Source organism: Pseudonaja textilis, chromosome 1, assembly GCF_049901715.1.
Source record: "Pseudonaja textilis isolate UNSWEBS1 chromosome 1, rPseTex1.2, whole genome shotgun sequence".
Lineage (NCBI taxonomy): Eukaryota > Metazoa > Chordata > Lepidosauria > Squamata > Elapidae > Pseudonaja > Pseudonaja textilis.
This window is the reverse complement of record NC_141990.1, coordinates 133,977,027-133,992,885: the sequence shown is the minus strand read 5'-3', so window position 1 is coordinate 133,992,885 and position 15,859 is coordinate 133,977,027. Positions and strand designations below refer to the sequence as shown.

At 40.6% G+C, this 15,859-nt stretch overlaps 1 protein-coding gene across 1 annotated transcript; it reads right to left on the bottom strand.

Annotated features, from left to right (window-relative positions):
- Nucleotides 1-5,554: 5,554 nt before the first annotated feature.
- LOC148127823 (uncharacterized) lies at nt 5,555-6,541 on the bottom strand. The gene has a single exon (XM_087917274.1). The coding sequence runs from the start codon at nt 6,377-6,379 to the stop codon at nt 5,702-5,704; it is 678 nt and encodes a 225-aa protein (XP_087773400.1). The 5' UTR covers nt 6,380-6,541; the 3' UTR covers nt 5,555-5,701.
- Nucleotides 6,542-15,859: the final 9,318 nt, after the last annotated feature.

Here is a 15,859-nt window from a genome sequence, read left to right as displayed (position 1 = left end):
CCTTTTGCAAAGGTGGCTAATCCCAGCTTCTGACACTGCTCCCACCGTGCCAGCATTGGCTTCACTGAGTTTGTCTTTCTTTGATTCAGAGCAGAGGAGGCTGTCAGCCTGACTGAGTAAGCCTCTGGAAACAGCAAGCGTTGGTCAGGTCACCCTGACACAAACATTCTTCTGTGACAGCACAACAGAGGAAGGATTCAGTTATCTCTGTTTGCAACGGAAACAAAATAAGGCCTGCGCCACAACTCAGTAATTTGGTCTCAAATAATTTTGGCGCAAGAGGGGGTAGATAATAAAGAGCAATGTTTTCCCCACCCCCATAACCACACTTGCTTACCTCAGCTTAATTCTTATTAACGCTGAAGTGTTGCACTGGGTCATCTTGTTCCTAGTCGGGTGCTTACCAGACTGTCAGTCTAAACCACAGTTAATATCAACCCCTCCCAGCTCCCTACACAGCCTTTTGGATGGAAGAAGGCTATGCTTTGCAAGCTACGGATTTTGCTAAAGGTCTCCCTTAGCTGGAAGTGTGCCTGTTTTAAACAACTCTTTTTGATGACACAGAAGGACCACAGGGGAGGCAAACCAAACAGAATGGAGCAAAATGGAAGAGCCTGCTATTTGGTCCTTGAATGGCATGTCTGGGGCGGTCCGCCAAAAAGCAAGCCTAGCCTTTTATGTTAATTAGTTAACATTATCATAGAATTGGGAGCCCTTAGGCCTTCAACGTCAATTTCCTGTTTAGCAGAGGAATCCATGTAAAGACTTCCCTGAGGAGAGCTATTCATCCCCTCCACAGAAAGTGACCGCACCACTTCCTTTGGGTGATGTTCCTATATATTTGTTTTATCTATCACGAAAAATTATAAAGCAGCGGAGATTTTGGAGAGCTCTGGCCGCTCCATGCAAAGACTGATTTCAGAGAATCCCCACCTATCCCTGTACAATTGAAGTTGAGATTTTGGGGCTGAAGAGGTCTTGAAATGCATCCACTGGAAGATTTAGAAATTTGAAGCATATGGTACTATAAAAATACTGAGGTACCAGTTAGTCTATGGGGGAGGGGAGGGAGGAGTAAGAAAACAGCAACAAAGGGGGGGGGGGCTGCTTGAAAGCTTTTTCTTACACCTTTTTTCCTCCTTTTTATTTTTCTTAATCAGTATATTAAATCTCATCTTTTGAATTCTCACTTTCACCCTTGCTTTAGTGTAAATTTTATGTCACAGCTATTACAATATTAATATGGTACTTTTCAAAATCATAACAACACTTGGAAGTCAAGAAAAAAAAAAGCAAGCAATTAGACTAGAGCCTTTCCATCCATGACTGCTGAAAATGTACAGAACTGTTTTTTTCCCGTTTTGACTTGGAAATGCATGAACCTGAACAAAAATCCCTACAAAAATTATTATAAACAAAACCCTCAACTCTCACTAAGGCTTCGGTCTACAAGTGGTCTTCCAATATTCAAGATGGCCTTTTTTCAAAGTTGTCCACCTCTGATGCTGGAAGAGACAGACTGGCTATAAAGATGAGCTTCCCTACCAGTGAATAGGTCACCAAAGCCAGAAAGAGAGAAAGTGTCAATGTTGGAATATGGAATATGGAAGCCATATTTTACTTGGAAGCTTCCACGCTGCCGCAGTCATAATTAAGACTAATTATATCCTATAACTATATATAGTTATAATTAAGATGTTGAAAAATCATTGGCCAATATTTAAGGATTTAAGGCCCTATACAGCAAATTAAAAGCCTACCAGAACAGATTATACCCATACAGATTATACCCATACAGATTATACCCATTGTTAAGTCTGGGAGGATGGGTCCAAGAACGGAGACAAGACTCAGATAGCAACAACAGCTCTTTATTAGTGACTTCAGATCTGAGCGAAATATCCTAGCCGCAGCAGCCCCTTATATAGGGCTGGCTGCGGCTAGGCAGCCAATGACAGCGATTTGAGTTTGCCACGCTTTGTTAGCCCAATCGCGGCAGCCCGCTAACTAGCCAATTGGATCAGTCTGAGGGGACCAATCACGACCCGCTGCTAGCGGACCAATCCGAATTGCAGGCTTTCAAGCCTGCTAGTCCAGAACACCCCTCCCCTCTAGATTCCGTCTAAGGGGTGGGGTTATGTAGTCTCGCAGGTAGGCGGGTCTTCGCACCTGTCTACCTGACTTGCGTAGTTCCAAATGTCTGTGTTCAGTCTCGGGTTCTGACGGGCTGCTTGCTGGGATTGCCTGGGATGGTGAGCCGGTTCCATAGCTGTGACTCCCATCTGGTGACCTCGGGATGGTGGAGTCACCCGCTTTGTTGCTACTGCTTGGGCTCCCAGGGCTCGCTGAACCTGCTCGGCTGCTGCTTCTAGGTGAAACGTCCGTTTGCCAAGGCTCTACTTCAGCTGGTGAGTATTGTAGGTTTGGGTGTGGGGATCGTGGGGTTTGTTCTTCTAGGCCAGATATTGGTTCTATTCCAGAACCCACGGTTTCCCCTCCCCCTCTGGTTTCGTGGTTGGGGTCATTGATGGGAGATGTGGTCAGCCTGGAGTGTAGCTGGTCAATGTGGCGTTTCCACGCTCTCCCATCTGTGGTTACTAGGCAGTAGGAGCGGGGGCCTGTGATCTGAGTTATTTTGACAGGGATCCACAGGGGGTCCCCTGAAAAGTTTTTTGCAAATACAGGGTCTCCTACCTTAAAAACGCGGTGCTTGCTGCTGGAACCCAGGGGTTTTCCCAGGGTGTAAGCAGGGTGCAGGCAGTCTAGAGGCGATCTGAGTTTCCTGGTCATCAGAAGTTCAGCTGGGCTCTTGTTGGTCATGCTGTTTGGTGTGATGTGCTGGAGAAGGAGCATCCTAGTGACTTTATCGTGGATGTTACCTTGTTCCATTTTTTGTAGAGTTTTTTTGTGTGAACTGAACCATTCGTTCAGCTCTATCATTCGCCGCTGGGTGAGCCGGCGATGTCAAAGCATGTCGGATGCCTCGGTCTGCTAAGTATTGTTCGAAAGCTAAAGCAGTAAATTGGGGGCCGTTGTCGGATACCAGAACATCGGGTAGGCCGTGCGTTGCAAAAAGTCTGTTCAATTTCTTGATGACTGCATCTGTGGTGGTTGTCTTCATTTTATTAACCTCGAGCCAGTTAGAGTATGCGTCTACTGTTATTAGGAAAGTATGCCCTTTTGTAGGTCCCGCAAAGTCGATATGAATGCGCGACCAGGGATCTCTCGGCGTTTCCCATTCGGCTGGTGGAGCTTTTGGTGGGGCCGAGCGTGTCTCTTGGCATCTGCTACAGGTGGCAACCCAGGTTTCAATTTGTTTGTCCATACCTGGCCACCAGGCGTAGCTCCTTGCCAGCGCTTTCATACGTACGATGCCCGGGTGCCCATCGTGCAGTAATTGTAGAACTTTCTTTTGTAGTTTTGCTGGTATGACCACTTGGTCTCCCCGTAATACGCACCTTCTTTGTGAGAAGAGTTCTGTTTGTCTGTTCTTGAAGGGTTTAAAGGTTTCGTTGGGCTCGATTTCTGGCCATCCCCTCTCCACCCAGCCAAGAACTCGTGCCAAGCATAAGTCCTTTTTGGTTTCTAATGCGATGTCTTGTGCTGTTAGTGGAGGTGAGGGAATCGTCTCAATTTGTAGTATTGGTAGTGTGGGAGCTGGGTCATCTTGCAATTCGGGTAGTGGAGAGCGGCTCAAAGCATCTGCATGAGGAATGGTTTTCCCTGGGCGATGTTTCAATTGATAGTCGTAGGCAGCTAGGAACTCGGACCACCGTGTCATTCTAGGGGACAGAATATGTGGAGTAGGTTTGTCGCCTGCCAGGATGCCAAGTAATGGTTTATGATCTGTGATGATGGAAAATGATCTCCCATACACATACTCGTGGAACCTTTTGGCAAGGGCTTCCTTGTCTAGGTGGCTATAGTTCCTTTCTGTTTTTGACAAGGTTCTTGAAAAAAATGCAATAGGTGCCTCAGTGCCATTTGGTAGGACGTGGCTCAGGATGGCCCCCACCCCAAAAGGTGAGGCGTCACAAGTCACGGTCAATGGGAGTGTTTCGTTATATTGTATGAGCACTGCATCTGAAGTTAGAAGGTCCTTTACTTGTTGAAAGGCATGTTCCTCCCGTCGTCCCCAAATCCAGGAAGCCTTTTTATCGAGAAGTCTATGAAGGGGTTCAGCGACGGTTGCCTTTTGGGGTAGGAAAATGTTATAAAAGTTAATGAGTCCCAGGAAGGCTTGAAGGTCTGTTTTGTTTTTTGGTCTTGGGGCATTTTTGATGGCTGCCAATTTCTTTTCTGTAGGGTGAATTCCTTGTTTGTCAAGGAGGTAACCAAGAAATTCAACCCTTTCAGTGCATAACTGGCACTTTTCCTTTTTTACCTTGAGGCCAGCGTCTTTGAACCTTTGTAGGACTGTTCTTAGCTGTTTCTCTAATTGACTGTTTGCTGGGGCGGCTATTAATACGTCATCGAAATAGGGCACAACCCCTTTTATGCCCTGCAATAGTCTCTCCATCAGGTTTTGAAAAATGCCTGGTGCTACGCTGACTCCAAACTGGAGCCTGTTACATTTGAACACACCTCTGTGTGTAACTATAGTTTGGGCTTCGGCAGTTTCGGCATCTACTGGCAAGTGTTGATAAGCTTGGGCTAGGTCAAGCTTTGCAAATATTCTGCCATCCCCAAGTGAATGTAGGAGATGCTGGATGACTGGTACCGGATAGGCGCTCTGCTGCAGCGCGTGGTTGAGGGTGGCCTTGTAGTCCCCACAGATTCTCAAAGACCCGTCAGGTTTTATTGGAGTGACAATTGGTGTCTCCCATCGGGCGTGATCAATGGGTTCTAACATGCCTTGTACAATTAGTTTGTCCAGTTGCTCGTCAATTTTGGGTTTGAGAGCAAAAGGAACTCGGCGTGGTTTTAGGCGAATGGGCGCGATGTCAGGGTGGAGATTAAATGAGATAGGGGACCCTTTGTACTTGCCTAAATTTTCGCTGAAAACTTCTTGGAAATCCTGGACGAGGGCCACTTCCCAGTCTTCGTCTTCAGTATGGTTGATGCCTGCCATTCCGATTCCTAATGGTGCAAACCACTGTAGGCCCAGTAGGCTAGGTCGGTCTCTATCAACAATGGTGAGTGGTAGTATTGCAGTGTGGCCCTTGAAAGAAACTTGGAAATGACCGGTGCCAGCAACTGGAATCCGGTTGCCTTGGTAGTCCTTTAATATGAGTCTCTGGTTGCTGAGGTCTCAGCGGCGAATGTTGGGAATCAGCTGCTTAAGAGTTTTCCAGGAGACCATGGATAGGGAAGACCCGGAGTCTACTTCCATGATGCACGGTTGATTTTCGATGGTGACTTCTACACAGATTTTTTTGGCATCCAATGATGAAGCGTGGCCGATGGTGATAGTCTGATGTGCTTCTTCCCGTCTGGGTGCACCAGTAAACCTTCGGGGTCTGTTGTACTGGTTCCACTGGTTGCTTGGGCGGTCCCTATTTGTGGTGGGGGTGCCATCAGTTTTTTGGGGGCTGTTTCCTCTCCATCGGGGGCTGGAGCCTCTTTTGTTTCTGCATACCTTAGCAATATGCCCTCGTTTCTCACAAGAACGACAGATGGCGTCTAGGAATCTGCATTCGGATCGTGGGTGGTTCCCACCGCACCCGGCGCATTGGTAGTTCGATTTATGACCCCGCTGGTCTCATTGCTCACGTTCTGACTGGAGTCTGTGGACTTCTTCCTCTTCACTGTCTGACAAGGATTCGATGTCCTTGTGATGGGTGGCTGACATGTATTTTTCTGATGGTGTCACTGTATCGTTGGTGAGTTGGCGGCTGGCCCCATTTGCCCGGCACATTCGTGCTGCTGATTTACGAGTGGCTTCAGCTGCAGTGGCATCTGCTATGGAATCTGCGAGGGAGATGTCTCCCTTGGCCATGATCTTGCTCTGGACTGTTGGATCTCTTAGGCCAAGGACAATTCGATCCCGCATGGCTTCTTCTAGATTGGCGAAGCCACACAACCCGCCCAAGTTCCTTAGGTCAGCCACGAAATCCCCAATGCTCTCACCTTCACGTTGATCTCTTTGGTAAAATTCGTGTCTGTGAATGAGAGTTGGCACTGTTGGGGAGTAATGGTTGCGAAGGATGGGAGCAAGGGTATCCCAGTCCATCGTTTTGACTTCAGCTGGTTTTGCAAGTGCTTTGGCCATCTTAAAGACAGCGGGTCCGCAATGCGTCAGGAAAACTACTCGTTTTTTGCTGGGCGTAGCGTCCTTAAGATTGTTGGACTCCAGGAACATTTGAAACCTGTCCATATATGAGTCCCAGTCCTCGCTGGCTGGATCGAACGGGGCGGGTGGTATAGCGCTGCTGGCCATTTCGCTGACGTTTGAGCGCTGTCAGCCACGTGCTCTGTCAATCTTCTGCGAGTGCTCAGTAGGCTCTGCTGTCTCCGAATCCCATCCTCGTCGCCAGTGTTAAGTCTGGGAGGATGGGTCCAAGAACGGAGACAAGACTCAGATAGCAACAACAGCTCTTTATTAGTGACTTCAGATCTGAGCGAAATATCCTAGCCGCAGCAGCCCCTTATATAGGGCTGGCTGCGGCTAGGCAGCCAATGACAGCGATTTGAGTTTGCCGCGCTTGGTTAGTCCAATCGCGGCAGCCCGCTAACTAGCCAATCGGATCAGTCTGAGGCGACCAATCACGACCCGCTGCTAGCGGACCAATCCGAATTGCAGGCTTTTAAGCCTGCTAGTCCAGAACACCCATCCTTGTTTAATGACCAATTCAAAGTTATAATGAACCTTCCCCCAAAGGTACTTACAACCTGGATTTAGAGTTTCAACACCCCCCACTCTCCTGTGATCATATGAACACATTTTGGTTCTTCAATAATCACCCTGTATTTCTGGGTGTTTGTAGTGTCTCTCAGTCACATTATTTGATTTATGACTTTTTTGTTGTTGTTGAAAACTGGTGTTTACTTCTGGCTTTCAACAAAAAAAGGCCCATCATGAACAATGGGTTTGCTTCATTACCACTATGTTTGCTTAACGTCTGTCACAAAAAAGAAATTATAAAAGCTAGTCAGTTGCAGGAGGACTCCCTTAACTATCAGCATGACTTAACAATTGTAATTCCAGGTTCAATTACAGCTGTAAGTTGAGGATTACCTTTCTGGAATTCTGCTTGGTAGAAAAACAAGGCCGGTCAGCCCAGCCTGTCAAGTTCAATCCCCTTCCCCTTCCTGATCCAGGATCTGGGGTTTGTAGTAACAGGAAGGGCAAGAGAGAATTATAAGCATGGAAACACATATCCTGTCCAGTATAACCTCATGGGACATTGAGTGAAACAGAAGTGCCACTACTTGCTTATAGCTCTCTGCCAACCAACCACTCCATTTCACTTAGGATAGCATCGCAGAGTAATTAAAATAACTTAAAATATCTATTAAAGCTTACTATAGAAATGCCTGGCCCTGCTGGCAACTGCAAAATCATGGAAAAAGACACCTGGAAGACAACAATGTAGGCTATGGCATACGTCTACAAAATATAAATATTGTTTGTTTGCTAAATCTATTACTCAAACTTTCAGCAGAACATTGAATGGTAATTTTAAAAACGTATACAAGGTCACTTTGACCGAGGAACAAGAAAAAAAAATGCAATTAAGGTAGCTGATCATGATGAATCATACTTAAACAAGCTCTTTCTTTTCCAATAGCATGCAATATAAATTAGGCCGATTATTTAACAAACGAAGAGGGCCTTTGCCAGGAAAACAGATCATGTCTTCCTGAGAAAACACATTGGATGCATCAGGCAAAGGCAAAGGCCTGGATTAAATTCAAACTTCTGGTGATTACAGAGACTCACCCAGGCTTTACAACAATGTGAAAGTGGTTCACTATAGCCCAATTTTCCCATTTAGCCTCTAACCCTAGTGGTCTCCCATCCATGTATGACCAGCTAGCCATGCTTAATTTCTGACCCTTGATAAAGTTGGGTGTTGAATGAAACTAATGGAAGTGCTGTAGATGAACTGATGCCCACATCATCACTATTAGGTGTCTAGATTGGAAAATCTAGTGGGAAAATGGAAGTCAAGAACAGAAATGGGACTTGTTCTCCCCTTCCACACCTACATTCGTTACAGAACTAATTACTTGGAAAAAAAGATCTCACTTTTAAACTGAGCAGTGTTATATACCAAAGTAAAGATGCTACTGTGAAAATCTAATGTGTAGGAATAAGACTAAGTTAGTGCTCACCACATTGTTGGACTTCGGTAATTTCTAGCTAGCAAAGTCAATTCCTTCTGCTTTTTTTCTACTCATCTCCTCTTTTTCTGCTTTGCTTTAGGATCTTAAACACACTCCATAGTGCTTGCCCCAAATCCAAGGGTTTTAAGACTGACAGAATTTTTCCGGTATCTGGCCTCCCCCCCCCCCCCGCGCCCCCCAGGTGTAAATTGTGTCACAGTTAATCTCAAGATAGGTCCAAATGGCTTTTGTTAATGAAAAAACTGCCCCCAAATAGCACTAAATACAGGTGGTCCTCGATGTATGACTGTATGAGCCCAAAGTTTTTGTTGCTAAGTGAGACATTTGTTAAGTGGGTTTTGCCCCATTTTATTACCTGCAGTTATCAAGTTAGTTTCATGGTGTTAAATGAATCTGACTTTCCCACTGACTTTGCTTATCAGGTCATAAAAAGGGATTCCATGACCCTGGGACACTGCAACCGTCATAAATATGAGTCTGTTGCCAAGCATCCAAGTTTTCATAACATGACCACGGGGATGCTGCAGTGGTCATAAGTATAAAAACGGTCATAAGTCACTTTTTTCAGTGCTGTTGTAACTTTGAACTATCACTAAATGAATTGTTGTAAGTTGAGGTCTACCTTTAATGTAATTTGCAAGAAGTTCTGGATTCAGTCACAGATTTTTTAAAATTAAGAACTATCTGGAGAGATGGCTGCCAAAAAAAGGAGAGTAAAAGTAAGATCAAAAATAGAAAACCCTCAAAACTACTTTGAGGCTATCAGTATTCCAATTTGCCTTAGTACAGTATAAGATCATTTTTTAAATTGTATCAGAAGAAATGATTCTGAAAGCAATTTAGGTGCCTATATCCTTTGTCTCTTTCACCCTTTCCCTCTCTCTGGTTATTCCTTCCTTGAAAAAAATCCTTTATTTGCTTTTCTGTTTTTTCTTCTGTGTAACACGAACTCCTTCACACATGGTAAAGTTCAGCCTAATTGATTTGTCTGCAAGACACTATCTTGAGGGGAAACAAGCCACGGAATAATGTGTTAACATTTTTCCTGTTTCTTTTTTCTTTTTGCCCATCTTTTACAGATTTTGTATATGTCATAAGCTCATCCTCATCCTTTGTAAACCTTACATACCAATAGTCTGAATAGAGATTTAGATTTTTTTTAAAAAAATGAAGTTATTTGTGTTGTTGTGGTGAATAATAAGGCTGGAAACCAAAAGGCATTATCCTCTGTTAGATTTTATCTCCGTATTTTCCCCTTCAAACTGTCTGAGATATTTCGGCACCAGCAAAAGAAAATCCCACAAGCAACTTAGCTAAAGAGCAGAAGTATAACTAGAAAAATGAACATACCAATAATAAAAGAATTAACTTGATCTGTTCTTCCAAAGTAGAATTTAGCAGTGACCTCTTTTTGGTTCAAGATAAAGCCTTCTCTATTTTATTTTATTTTTTTGGAAAGAAAGATGGTTTTTAAAAAGTGCTGAATAAACACTGGAAAATTACCAGTGGAAAAACAGAATTATTTGAAAATTCGAGGAAACACACAGGACAATTACACAATTCGTCATCTGGAAACGTTAATAGGATTGCAGAATGAAAAGTGAGGTTATTTCAATTCTACTTCTAACAGTAAAGCAGAGTAACAACATTAGTTGTTGCCAAGGGCATCTTTTATTTGTTAATCTTATTATTTTAAAATTAACCATGTATTTAAATATTTATAGATGGGATATAAGTATTTCAATACAATCTGATGTTTCTAATAAATCCAAATAAATAAATCTATACCTCAATGTACACCAGGAACAGCAAAGATATGAAGATTTTAAAACGTACATAAAAGAAAATTAATTGAAACATAAACTAAAATTACATATTCCAAAAGTAAGCGCAATTATCAAAAAATAATAGAGAGATACTGGACATAAAATTCTCTAAAAACTGTAAAGTTCATGATGGAATGTTCCTATCATCAATTTGATATACAGTACAGTTATATCATGTGCAAATTTAAATATTTATAGTAGTATGAAAGTCAGTTCTCAGTTTGATCAAACTTTCATTAGCAATTTCTAAAACAATCAACACATGCAGTCCAGCCCTCTTTCCCGCTCAAAAATAAGACTCTTTCCTTTTATATAAAAAGCACACATCAAACGAAACAGAATGTTCCCCTTTTTGTACAAATATAAGCTTTGCATTTGATGTAGGGTGCTCCCTAAAACTCTTGTGAAATTACTTTAACCTGCTTAATAAATAAAATTACTGTTCAAATTTCCAAGATAATTATTCAAGGATTAACTATGTCCAGTTGTTTTTTCTTCCATTCAATCATGTCTGATTCTTAGAATTTATTTGGATAAATCCCTGCAATTATTTTTGCAATGTTTTTCCAAAGCGCTATGTCATTGCCTGCTTCCTAGGGCTAAGAGATAGTGACTAGACCACTGGCTTTATGGCTTTACATCTAAGGTGGGACTAGAAGTCACAGTCTCCTAGTTTCTAGTCTGATACCTTCAACACTACACTAAACTGGTTCTCCATTTCCAGCATAAGTGTGATGGAATGAGAGATGAATTCCCAGGACAGATGGGTACATTTTAAAGGAGTAAAAGGCAACTCAGTCCAGATGCGTGAGAGAAAGAGGGACACCCCCCCACAGAGTACAGTATACTGTATACCAGCAAAATATACTGTAGACCAGCAAAATACTGTGGACATAATATATAAGGTGTGTTATACATTATATATTATGTATAATGTATTTATATTGCAGCAAGGCATTCAACAAAGCAATATAATATATTTAAATTGCAGCAAGGCATTCGACAAAGTATATCACAACCTACTTCTTGGTAAGCTAGAAAAAAGTGGGATAGATAGCACCACCATCAGATGGACTCGCAACTGGCTGACAAACTATACTCAACGAGTAGTCCTTAATGGATCTAAGTCTACATGGAGGGAAGTAAGCAGTGGGATGCCACAAGGTTCTGTATTAGGCCCAGTACTCTTCAATATATTCATTAACAACTGAGATGAGGGAATAGAAGGGGAACTTACCAAATTTGCAGATGATACTAAGCTGGCAGGAATAGCCAACATCCAAGAAGATAGACTCAAGATCCAGATGGGTCTTGTCAGACTGGGCAATATCTAACAAAATGAAATTCAGTGTAGAGAAAAGGAAAGTCCTACACTTAGGCAATAAAAAACAAAAGTACACATATAGACTGGGTGAAACCAGGCTCAACAGCAATAACTGTGAGAAGGATCTTGGAATATTAGTGGACAACCAGCTAAATATGAGCCAACAGTGTGCAGCAGCAGCAAAAAAAGCTAATGCAATCCTAAATTGCATTAACAGAGGGATACAATCAAGATCAAGTGAGATACTAATACCACTCTATAAAGCCCTAGTAAGACCACACCTAGAACACTACATCCAGTTTTGGTCACCATATTATAAAAAAGATGTTGAGATTCTAGAAAAAGTGCAGAGAAGAGCAACCAGGATGATTAGGGGACTGGAGATTAAAACATATGAAGAACGATTACAGGAACTGGGCATGGTTAGTCTAGTGAAGAGAAGGACCAGGGGAGACATGACAGCAGTCTTCCAATATTTGAGGGGCTGCCACAGAGAGGAAGGGGTCAAGCTATTTTCTAAAGTGCCTGTTCTCCAGAGTCTTATCACAGATGAGAATAGAATACCGATTTCTGACCAAAATGCTACTTAAAAAACAAGTGAATTATAGATGGCTGATTCCAGAAGGTTTAATGTTCACATGGCAAGATCAGAGACATAGAATTGACTCAATTGAGAAAGCTGAATCATTTTACACAGAATTTTTTGGAGGGAAAGAGGAAGAGGCAGAAAAAGAAACATCACTAATTGAATTCCAAGAGGACTGCCAAATGGCGACCTGAAAAAGAAGAAGGTGCAGTAGGTGGAAAGGTGGAAGCCAAAGAACAACGTGAACCAAGATTTATGAGAGCTGCTAAACCCAACTACAAAATACAACCATGGAAGAGAAAAAACTGATTAAAATTAATATAAATGGACTTAACTCAGCTGTTAAAAGAAGGAAAACTTTCCATAAATTAGAGAAATTAAAATTTGATATAATCTGCCTACAAGAAGTACATATCAAAAAGCAACATGAACAACTGTTGATACAGCCAAAATTAGGAAAAATATTTACTTCTTTTACACAATGCAAGAAAAGAGTAGTTTTATACATTAAAGATATTGTCCCAGCGAAATTGATCTATACTGATGACGATGGAAGAATACTAATGGTGGAAATAATGGACAATAATATGAAAACACTCCTGATTGCAATCTATGCCCAAATGACAATCAAGAAGAATTCTATAAAAAATTACATATGAAAATAATTGAACTGGACTATGCTAATATAGTTATGATGGGAGATTTTAATGGAATTGTAGGTAATAAACTGGACTATACAGCACAGAAAACAACAAAGCAAAACAGAAAGACTCTCCCTAAATCTTTTTTTAAAATGGTTGATGAAATAAACTTAAAAGATACATGGAGAGAAAGAAATGTTAAAACTAAACAATACACCTTCTACTCAAATAGACACTTATCATGGTCCAGAATAGATATGATATGGATGTCAACAGAATTGTTAGCTAATATTCAAGAAATAAATATTGAAACAAGTACTTGGGCAGATCACAATCCAATGACAATTAAATGGAAAGGACAAAGAAGAAGATCTAGATGGATGTTAAATAATACTATTTTAAAGGAAAAAGACTTCACACAGTGGATGGAGAAAGAACTGGCTTTCTTCTTTAGAGAAAACAAAAAAGAAGATACATAAATTCAGAATGTATGGGATACAATGAAGGCATATGCCAGAGGCTTGATAATAGACTATACAAGGAAATGAAATGCCATGAAAAGACTAGCCTCTAAGGCATTAGAGGATGAGTATAAGGGACTTGAAAAAGAGCTACAGAAAATGCCACAGAAAAAGGACATTAAGTTAAAAATGGATATAACCAAACATAAAATGGGTCTAATAGAAAAAGAAGAATTAAAACAGAAAATCAGAGGTGCTAAACAGAACTATTTTGAAGATGCAAATAAACCAGGTAGATGGTTAGCATATAAATTGAGAAAGGAGAAACAATCAAGGAAAATATTGCAATTAATAGATGACCAAGGCCAAGTTTGCTATGGTAGTAAAGAGAAGAAGGAAATCATACGAGACTATTTGGGAAACTATACACACAAGAGAATATTGATGAGGAAAGAAACAGTATTTACAGAATGCTAATCTACCCCAGATATCTAAAGAGATTGAAACAATGTTAGAAAGCAATATAACAATGATGGAGTTAACTGAAGCACTCAAGAAGCAAAATAATGGAAAGCACCAGGCCCAGATGGACTTCTGGCAGAATTTTATAAAACACTACAAGAATCGTTGAACCTTCCATTTCTAGAAGTTATGAATGAAGTTATGTTAAAGAAGAAGATACCTAAATCATGGTCAGAAGCTTATATTACACTTGTCCCAAAAGAGGAGGCCGATCCATTACAAATCAAGAACTATAGACCTATTTCCTTACTAAATGCAGATTATAAAATTTTTGCTTCAATATTGGCGGAAAGACTTAAAAAATACTTAAACAATTTTATCCATCCTGATCAAAATGGATTTCTGCCAAAGAGACAAATTCAACATAATAAGAGAGTAATCTTGGACACTTTGGAATACTATGAGGCACACCCTGAAAAACAAATGGCTTTGATATTTCTAGATGCACAGAAGGCATTTGATAATGTGAATTGGCGATTCATATTACTACAGCTGGAACAGATGGGCTTTGCTAAAAAATTTATTCAAGCAATAGAAGCTATATATCATAAGCAAACAGCAAAGGTAATGATAGAGGGAGAACTGACAGACTCTATTGATATAAGAAAAGGAACAAGACAAGGGTGCCCACTATCACCTCTGTTGTTTGTGTTAACCTTGGAAGTGCTAAACAGAAATATTAAAGAAATTGTTGACAGTAGAAGGACATGATCTGTTGTTGGGGTGGCATGCTTTTCTATGGTATAAAGGAACTAAAACACAGGGGTATTTTAGAAGACATTATATACAGGAGTCTTTGTGGTTAAACTGGGAGAAGACTAAAAGACAATATTATTTGAAAATTCCAGTCTGGCTATTGACTGTTGAAGCATTTTCTTATCCTATAATATATAAAAAGGAACAAACAGTTAGATATGGTGAAATATTAAATGAAAAGGGTGAACTTAAATCTATACAAAAATTAGACGAACAAGGTATAAAGATGAATTGGTTTTCATATGCGCAAATACAGAAGGTTTCTACGATAAACTGACTGATTTAGACAAGATTTTGACAGGTACTAATGAAAAGGTGATTTAAAAATTGTATGGATACTTATTAGAAATTAAACGAGAAGAAGAACAAGTTAAAGAAACAATGATTGCTTGGGGGAAGAATTTTGGATATGGGATTGATTTAGAGAAATGACAGAAGTTGTGGTTTCAAAATTATAAAATGACAATGTCAACAGCATATAAAGAAAATTTGTATAAGATGTTTTACAAGTGGCATTTCCCCCGACAAGAATAGCAAGAATGTTCAAGAACAAATCTGAAAAATGTTGGAAATGTCATCAGACACCTGGCTCATATTACCATATGTGGTGGACTTGTGCGGATGCTAAAAAATATTGGACTAAAATCCACACATGGTTGGAAAAAAGGACAAAAAAGCATATAGTTTTGAAACCAGAGATATTTTTATTGGGAATTTTACCTGAAATATATAGTAAAGAATTGAAATACCCGATTGCAAATGTCTTAACAGTGGCTAGGATTGTATTTGCTAAAAACTGGAAAAATGAGAAAATACCATCGCAGGAGGAAATCATTAAGAAAATATTTGAATGTGCTGAAATGAGTAGACTGACATTTGAAATCAGAGAACAAGATGATAAACAATTTTATAAAATTTGGGATCTATTCTATCAATATTTAATCAAGGCATGCATCAGCTTAGCAACTACAAATCAATCAATCTATTCATCTGTCTATTTTTCTTATAAAAAAAGCAAGCTAACCTTACAGCATGAAAAACTGTGTACCCGTATATGCATCTAGTTACTGAAATGTGACTACTCCATACTTTTCTGCACTCAAGTGTATTTGCATTCCTAAGGTCTTTGTGGAATTATGGCTTCTAGATAAGAAATAACAGAGATGTAGATGGCTGTTGCAGACAATTGCACCCAATGAGTAATAAATTACACTCAAGATTAAACTAGCATATTAGATAATCAATATATGTGTTTTTACTAAATACAGTTAATTGGAAAGTAGCCTCAAACCATCAGGGATAAGGAAAATAACATTACCTCTCTCCCCCCCAGGATCCTATCAACATTCTTAAACCTTCGGCACCGCAAGCCTTTGGCACCATATCTGTTTTGTCTATTATAAGAGACATAGAAAAATCTTTCTCCTTCCTCCTCCTCTCCCTTTTTCTTGTTG

What these genes read in the sequence shown, in the direction of transcription:
- LOC148127823 (XM_087917274.1), bottom strand. Translation starts at nt 6,379, where the DNA reads ATGGCCAGCAGCGCTATACCACCCGCCCCGTTCGATCCAGCCAGCGAG.